This window comes from Gymnoscopelus microlampas (assembly GCF_963454915.1).
Source record: "Gymnoscopelus microlampas genome assembly, chromosome: 10".
NCBI classification, from domain to species: domain Eukaryota; kingdom Metazoa; phylum Chordata; class Actinopteri; order Myctophiformes; family Myctophidae; genus Gymnoscopelus; species Gymnoscopelus microlampas.
Genome location: NC_139947.1, coordinates 14,382,157 through 14,391,216, shown reverse-complemented (window position 1 = coordinate 14,391,216; position 9,060 = coordinate 14,382,157). Strand labels below are relative to the sequence as shown.

The 9,060-nt window shown below is 43.9% G+C and overlaps 1 protein-coding gene across 1 annotated transcript; it reads left to right on the top strand.

Moving 5' to 3' along the window:
- The first annotated feature begins 748 nt into the window (after positions 1-748).
- On the top strand, positions 749-8,793 carry ptpdc1b (protein tyrosine phosphatase domain containing 1b). The gene is made up of 9 exons (XM_084069960.1): positions 749-867; positions 1,653-1,818; positions 2,434-2,514; positions 3,107-3,225; positions 3,733-3,870; positions 4,195-5,138; positions 7,093-7,278; positions 7,659-7,769; positions 8,624-8,793. Exons 1-9 carry the CDS (start codon positions 798-800, stop codon positions 8,762-8,764), a joined length of 1,956 nt encoding a protein of 651 aa, XP_083926086.1. The 5' UTR covers positions 749-797; the 3' UTR covers positions 8,765-8,793.
- Positions 8,794-9,060: the final 267 nt, after the last annotated feature.

The following is a 9,060-nucleotide window of genomic DNA, read 5'->3' as shown; positions in this document are numbered from 1 at the left end:
ACTAATCCAGAAGGAGTCAGAAATAGACCAACTGTGACTGTACCCCAGAGCTGCTGTAGGCTACAGTGTGAGGCTACAGTGTGTGCTTGTGTGTGACAAGTGGAACAACCTACAGACAATATTTTTTTTCTTTTTGCTATAATACAAGGATGAGTTTTTGGTCCTGGTGAGATCCCTGGATGTGTTACTATTATTACTCTCTGTGTTACAACAGAGAGTAATAATAATGTATTATTGTTATTACGACAGAGCGTACAGAATGCTTACGATCATTCTGTTGGACAATCTGAGGACAGTCAAATCACAGCAGGCGAGGGGGACATCTTTACAAGCAATCTAAAGGACATCACAGCAGTGGACGTTCATGTCACAGCATTTTGGAAAAGTGACACGTTTGTGTCATGGTGGGGATGGCGGCTGCGACCTCCTTACAGCAAGTAATTGGATTGGATTAGATCATTTTGTGTGACTGAGTGGTGGTCGTGGATTATAATGAGATAGGACTAGGAGACATAACTGTTGGTTCAGCATGACTGATCCTATACACTGATCCTTACAAATGGATTATGGCAGATTAAAAATGTCTGTGTGATTGATTTTGTTGATTTTTGTATCTTGGTTTTTGATTTTTATCAAGATTTGTGTTTCTCAAACAAACCCTTTGATTGTAATAGAAAGTTCTAGCCTTCACAAAGAAGGTGTTTCATTTAATTTGTTAACTCTGGTATTGCCCATCTTTTGTTCTGCAAGTACAACAGCACAGCTATGTGTACCGTCTGGCTCTGCTATGACTGTTGATGTCACCTCAACCCACCGTACAGATGGCAGTCCATGCCAAGACAAGAGGGGGATTCCTGATTGATTTTGGTAAAGATGGCACAGATTTACGATGTTAAAATGCAGCTGTTAATCTAATAAGAAGTAATATATCAACTGTTAAGGACTAGTGCTAAATTCATATGTCAGGATACATATGGCTATAGTGCTAGCCAAGGATTAGAACTCACCAGTGAAGATATCATTTATTTATCACTTATCAAAGGTTATTTGTGACTATGGTAATCACTAGCTTATGCAAATCACACAGAAGGTTGTTCAAATGCATATAATTTTCCTCTGTACAAATACAGCGATTAACGTTAATTCATAGTACATAGCAGTGGTGTAAAGTAACTAAGTACATTTACTCAAGTACTGTAATTAAGTATAATTTTGAGGTACTTTTACTTTACTGGAGTATTTCCAATTTTCACTACTTTATACTTCTACTCCACTACATCTCAGAAGCAAATATTGTACTTTTACTCCACTACAATTATTTGAAAACTTTAGTTACTTTGCAGATATAAATGATTATATTTTAAAACATACATTAACCACTTTAGCCCTTTATTATACATAGGCTATTTGAAAATAGCCGATCTGCAAGCTCACAGCGTGTCGCGATGCGACGCGTTGTGAGCTTGTAGATCTACTATTTTCAAACATTTTAGTACTTTTAATTTTGGTACTTTACGTATATTTTGATGCCAATACTTTTTTACTTTTACTCAAGTAACATTTCGAACACAGGCCTTTTCCTTGTAACAGAGTATGTTTATATTGTGGTATTGCTACTTTTACTTACGTAAAATATCTGGGTACTTTTGCAGTCACGGCCCCCCGGGCCAATTACACGGTGGTGGGGGAGCTCATACGCCATGTCATCCCCGAAGAAATGCAATGCTCGATGGGCTGTGGAGGTCCGGCCTGCAAATATGACAACCCAGCCCACTGGAGTGACGACAAGCAGGCCATCAAAGGCCTCTACTCCTCCTGGTAAACCCGTTCAGCTTCATTAGTACTTTACATAAGCACACGTTTAAAGCTGCACTATGTAACTTTCGGATTTGAACGCGGTTTCCTGCGCAGGTGATGATTTTCTTTAATACCATTAAGACCTGAGGCGATTCTTTAAAATGGTTTCTAAATCCTAAACAGGTTTTTGATAGCAGATCTACAAGCTCATAGCGCGGCACTCGGTGCCGCGCTATGAGCTTGTATATCTGCTATTTTTGAATAGCCAAAGAAATCTAAAGTGACACAGATGCGTTTCAGGTCTAAATGGGTTAATACCATTGAGCTAATAGAGCCTGCCTGCTTGCTCAGGGGATAAATTCAATCTTGACCATCAGGTCAAACTTCGTGTCAGATCCTGTGTCTAGGTGAGACATGACCTTTGACATGATCTAAATGTCTCAATAGAAGAGCAGGGAAACCAAATACAACCACCCCAATTATATTGTATTCACATACTCTACCATACAGATTGGACAACATTTAAATGTATTCATTACAAAGTGCTGCTTTAACTATTGCATCTTCTAGTGTCAAGTGAGATGGACTAATATTTATCTATGAGACGTCCTATTCATGATGTTTCTGTCATTTCAGGGTTACTGATTATCTTCTGGCAACGTCCAGACCTTCCACTGAAATCATTGAGAAATATAACATCATTGATCAGTTCAAAAGGTACAGCTTTTTTTTCTCTACAAAGTTCTTTGATAACTTCCAGAGCATTAGGGTACAGTATCATGTCAATAGCAATACTATAATAAAGTGTGTTCGTTTACATGGATTAAAGTTCTCACGACTGATTTCTGTCATTTGGATTCTATAGAAGTTTAGCATGTAATGTCTTCTATGGAAGCATGTTACGCAGTGAAAATAGCCTATTCTACAAGCTCTCAATGCGTCTGTGATGCATTGAGAGCTTGTAGATCGGCTATTTTAAGATGTTCAGAAGCATCTTTCCTAAAATCTTAATAGTCTGGTATATTTGATATAAAAACAAAGGTTAAAGCCTCAATCTGTGATTTCTTCACCTGGTTGGCTGTACATATATGTATTACAGCAGGAACAATATTACAAAAGCATCATAACTTTACATAATATGTAAAATTAACAATTAACACAATATTATCGTGTTAATTGTTTAAGGTTCCTTTCACACTGTTTCATAAATCACACATTACTACTTGGTCATACAGACATTTTCAGTGGTGAGATTTTATTTTTGCTTTAATCCATCCATGTGTTTATGACCATCTGTGTGTCTGTGAAGGAACGGTATAAAAAGCGTCATCAACCTCCAGAGACCTGGGGAACATGCTAGCTGTGGAAACCCTCTGGAGCCTGACAGTGGCTTTGCCTATCGGCCTGAGGTCTTCATGGAGAACGACAGTGAGTGCTGTGCAAACACTTATCTGCCGTTCTGTTTGATTTGATTCTAAATCAGTAGTTCTCAAGCCTTTTTTTGAGCCAAGGACCCCCCAAAATGATATGTATTTGGCCGCGGACCTAGCCTTGGACCAGACGAATCTACCCCCATCGGAAAATGTTTTGTGCCAGGGGACCTCCCCAGAAGAGAAGATTTGTGCAAAACAAAAGAAAAAATATTCCAATTTCTTTTTTCAAACACTTTCAAGATTGTTCACAAATTTTCAAAAATAGCAGATGTACAAGCTCGCAGCGCTGCACGAAGTGACACACTGTGAGCTTGTAGATCTGCTATTTTTGGTAACCACTGTTCCAAACCACTGTTTTAAAGAGTTTTCTGAAAAACCTATGTTGCTATATATTTAGCTAAAATCTAAAATGACACAGATGTTTTCACGGTTTTAATTAAGGTTAATGTGCTGTAATACTGGAAACTATTTTTATCTAATTCTTTCATTCTCACCATTTCAGTTTATTTCTACAATTTCGTCTGGGCTGACTATGGAGTGGCTAACCTCACCAGGGTCCTGGATATGGTGAAGGTCATGGCCTTCGCAATGCAGGAGGGGAAGATAGCGGTCCACTGTCATGCCGGTCTAGGAAGGACAGGTACACATATTAAAGGGATAGTTCACCCCAAAAAAATCTTAAAATTAGTCACCCCACGGAGACTTGAATTCATTTTTTTTAATATCAAACAATAATTTGATGACCAGCGGATCGGTAGGCAGCGGTTCCAACTAAAACTAAAAAATATCCATGAATTCAAGTCTCCACGGGGTGACTAATCGATAGAAAAAAGTCATTTTGGGGGTGAACTATCCCTTTAAAAAGACAGTTTCAGATTATGAATCTATAGGAATTATTATAAGGTAAAGGTGTCTAGTCTAACCTAAAGTATTTAACACACAAGATTGTCTCGTCCCCATCCAGGTGTGTTGTTGGCATGTTTCATGGCCTACACCAACAGGATGTCCGCCAACCAGGCCATTTCTCACGTACGTGCCAAGCGTCCCAACTCCATCCAGACCAGAGGTCAGCTCCAGTGTGTCAGGCAGTTTGTGCAGTTCCTCGTCCCCCTGAGGAGAGTGTTTTCCTGCGCGGCGCCCCGGTCCGCCGACCCGGTCACCCTGTCCCAGTACCTGATCCGCCAGGGACACGTGCTCCACGGCTACGAGCGGCGGCAGCTGAGGCACCTGCCCAAGATCCTCCAGCTCGTCTGCAGGCTGCTGAGAGACATCGCGGAGAACCGGCAGGTCATCGAGGAAGACGTCCTGCAGGCCCCCGACATCGAGGACATAGAGATGACCATGAGCATGGTCGAAAAGCTGGGCCCCGACTTTGGCCGCCAGAACTCGGACGAAATGCGGCCCCGCTTACCGGGCTCTCCCACCTTACCCCGACACTTCAACGAGCCGCCCATCTTCTACCACCACAAGAGCCTGTGCTACAGCGACTCCAACCTCCAGCGACTCGGCTCCGATCTCAACTTGCTGGCTCAGCCTCTGGGCTCGCTGTCGCAGAGTAACATTCACACGCCCTTTAGCGTCTCCTCCCAGAACCAGTCGATGGGCGGCGCCTCCTGCTGCTCCACGGGCTCGCTGTGGGAGAACATTAAAATGACAAAGCCAAACGACAAGCAGAGCTCCATCAGGCAGTGCAGCCAGTCGTCTTTGAAAAAGGCCAGGCTGAGGGAAGAGCAGAGGAACGGGAACAAGCCGTGTCCGGTGGAAGCGGAGGAGTCGGAGGTGCCGTTCATAACCCTGCAGACGGAGCTATCTGCGGAGTCCCGGAGGCTCCTGGTGGCCCAGGCTCTGGCCGTGGACCTGTTCCTGGACGGAGAGGAGCAGCACAGACGCGCCGTCTTAACCTGGCAGGTAACTTCATCCACACTCGTCATCTCTACATGCTGCGTTTTCAAATCGCCCGTCCATTAGCTAGGGCTGTCGTGTCAGAGTCCATTAAGCGGTTAGTTTGGTCTCAGTCAATCCAGAATTTGTCCGTTTGTTGTTTTTAGCTGCAACCACACGGCTAATATGAATGAATACAAGAACGGTCGGTACAACAACACAAATCTTATTTTTTTTCCCCACAAATCCCACAATTTTTGTAACCCTTTTTTCACCCGGTGCCAATTTTCTAAGTGATCCTGGGCGCTACACTCCCCCCACCAGCCTAGGGAGCCCAGGGCCGAGCTCATGCCTCCTTCAATGCATGAGAGCCAACCGACCTTCTTGTCACCCGACAAGGGGGAGTTTCCCCGGTAGGACTTAGCGAGTGGAAGGAACACGTTATTCCAACCAGTTCCCTTCCCCTCCATCAGGCGCCCCGGCTGTCATGGGGGAGGTGGTATAGCGACCAGGATTAATACATGTTTTTGTGAGGGTATTAACTACCCTAGGAGACACGGGGAGAACATGCAAACTCCACACAGAGTAGGCCCTTTCGCCAACCCCAACAACACAAATCTGCCGACCTCGGAACAGTCGGCCACGTTTGACGGGGTAGCGAGACTATGGGGGGGTTCATGATTTATGATTGATGATGACGTAACTTGAACGGCGCTGAGCCGGCTGAAGCGGACTTACAGTAAGCCACGAGAGGCACCGCTGAAAGAGGCATGAGGCGAGCGAGTCGCCATGCCGAACGTGCAGTGTTCAGACGGCGCGCCTCAGTCGCTGTAACAGTTGTTTTGCCCAACTACGTCCTAACTTAATATTAGGGGCTGTTACCTGTTCTCACCAAGTGGGGCGAGTGGTCCCCTGCGGAAAAAAAGGGTTGTTGTAACCGACCGTTCCGGTTACCATATGAGCCACTCTGTTGTGGCTGTCTGGTTTTCTGTCCAGTAGCCTAACCAAGCACAAACCAAGAGCTTGTCACAGCATATCAACTATTCCGTGCTTGTTTTCCATTGTGAATTAGTTATGAGCACCGGTATAAGTAAGAGATTTAAAGAGGACTTTAGCATCATTGCGTGTGGGGGATCTCAAATTGTACCAATTTGTCAATTAAATCAACTAACCGACTAAGAAATGTCCTTAGTCGAGGACAGCCCTACTAGCTATAAATATACTGTACGGTATATATAAAATATATAATACATGCATCCATCCATCTTCATCCGCTTATCTGGAGTTGGGTCATGGAGACAACAGTTCCAGCAGAGAATTTCAGACTTCCCTTAGCTGGGCCAAATTAGCCACTTCATGCTGGGGGATCTCAAGGCCTCCTCCCAGTAAGATGTGCCCTTAGGACGTCCCTAGGGAGACGCCCAGGAAGCATCCGTACTAGATGCCCGAAACGGTCTCCTTTCCACGTAATGGAGCAGCGACTCTATTCCGAGTCTCTCCCGGGTGACTGAACCTCTTACCCTATTAAATTATGGTGATGCCGGAATATATAATTTATCTCTGGTGTCTAACTCAAAGATGTTAATTTTTCAGGAAATGAAAAAACAAAACAAAACGTTTTAGGAGGTTTTGTCCATCATTGATAAGAACAGCTGAATGAACCTCCAAGCTCACAATGAGGTTGGAGATCAAAGGGTGTGTGGAGCCTGGAGTCAGCAAAACCAGCTAGCTCCACCCCCCTTTGAGGATCCAATGGAGTTAGCTGGTTTTGTCAGAAGCGCCTTTTAATACTTTTCATTGGTTCAATATTATTTTAACCAACACACAGACGTAAAGGGTGTTAAATAGCACTGGTTTATGACGAACAAATTAAAAGCTGAAAATGTAGTTTCTGCCAGACATCGACGATATAAAATAATATATAATTAGTTTTGCTCAAAGAGCAGCTGTTCGGGTCGTCTCACGTTGAGTGTTTGTACAGACGGAGCTGAACCTGGGTGGTGGATGGGAGCAGCAGCTGTGTTCAGAGAGGGACCCATTCGTGCTGACTGGGCTGATGTGGTCGTGGCTGGAGCAGCTGAAGGAGCCGGTCATCTCCATGCAGGCTGCCCTGACCCTGGACCCCAACAACACTGAGGCTCACACTGTCCTCAACACTCTGGACCAGGTCAGTGTAGTTCCACTGGTGGAAGATGTGCTAGCAGTACCATTATGGTAGAAGTCTGGGGCGCTCACGAAAGCCAGAGTAGATGTTAAAATTACCCTAAACATGTTTGAAAGTGAAATGTCCCTTCAAGTAGTTATAAGAAACTTTTCAAATTATTGTAGTGGAGCTCTAATGGAGTAGAAATATAAAGTACTGAAAATTGGAAATAGTCAAGTAAAGCAAAAGTTCCTCAAAAAGTACAGTACTTGAGTACTTACTTTCCACCACTAGGTAGTTCAACCAACCACTTTCTACTTTGGCAAAGCAGCTAGGGAACGTCCAACACCAACTAATCATGTACAAAATCTCATCATTTTCATCTCTTTCATATCTCTTCCAAGGCTCCAAAGCAGACGTTAATCTGCCTGTTAGACTGTATGGCTCATATGCAGGAAATACCAGCGGAGGTAGAGAACGCTTTCCTGGATCGTACCATCAAGGCTTTCACTCGGGTAAGGAAAAACTACAGTGTGTACAGTAGTTTTTTTCCATCAATTACACACCCCATGGAGCCTTGAATTCATGGGGATTTTTTTGTTTTTGTCGCATTCCTATGCACAGCAGCCATTTTGGAGAAAAATGGGGCCTCTTCTTACTTCCTTCACAGGTGTTACCAATGATACTAATGAAGGCTCTGTTCCATTCTGGTCAAACAGAGTCAGGGTGCTGATATTGTGCATGTTGGCTCACTAGAAATACTAGTGGGTCTCAAAGTGTGGTCCATGGACCCTCATGGTTCCTTGAGAGGCTGTAACTCTGAGAGTGTACAAATGGAACCAAATGGACCGGGTCCATTTGGTTCCATTTGTACACTCTCAGAGTTATGGGGGTCCTTGAAATTAAAACGTTTGAGAACCACTGTGCTACACTAAATGGAACAGAGCCTTCATTAGTATCATTGGTAACACCTGTGAAGGAAGCGAGGAAGGGGCCCAATTTCTGTCCAATATGGCTGCTGTGCATAGAGCCTATTAGTGGAGGAGACTCAAAGAGTCTCCATTGAGTCTCCGCTGGTCATCAAATTATTGGCTTGGGAATGTGACAAAAACTAAAAAAATCTCCATTAATTCAAGGCTCCATGGCGTGTGTTGATAGAAAATAGGTCATTTTTTGGGTGAACTATCCCTTTAACACTGAGTGTGTGCAAATGGAACCAAACGGACTCGTCAAAGAGTTACAGACCCATAAGGGGTCCATTTGCTGGTGGTCCCCAGCGTTGAGAAACACTGTTCAACAACAACTTCCTGATCAAAGCCCTGTCTGTGTGTGGGGACTGAGAACATGCCATGTACGTCTTTTTCCACAGCTGGAGAAGAACTCAGAGAATGGAAGGAATGTGTACAAGACTATGACTGAAGTCCTGAGGTACATCCTTCTGGACATGAGATGGACGGCCGCTGTGGAGGACGACGAAAGTGCAGTGTTGCCAGCCTTCACTGTAACATAACCAATGTAAATGGACTTCTACATGTAGCGTGCTGTGTGTGGGCATCACCCTTGTGGAGCCCTGTTAACCCATTAAGACCGGGAACGCATCTTTGTCATTTTCAGATTTCTTTGGCTATTCAAAAAATAGTAGATCTACAAGCTCTTAGCGCGACACGTGCTATGAGCTTGTAGATCTGCTATTTTTGGAGAAAAGGAATCGTGAAAATGTGTGCAAATCTTTGAATATACATTTTTTATTCAAATCTTTGCTTCTGGGGGTCGTAAGCTCGTAAGCTTGAAGATCTGCTATTTTTG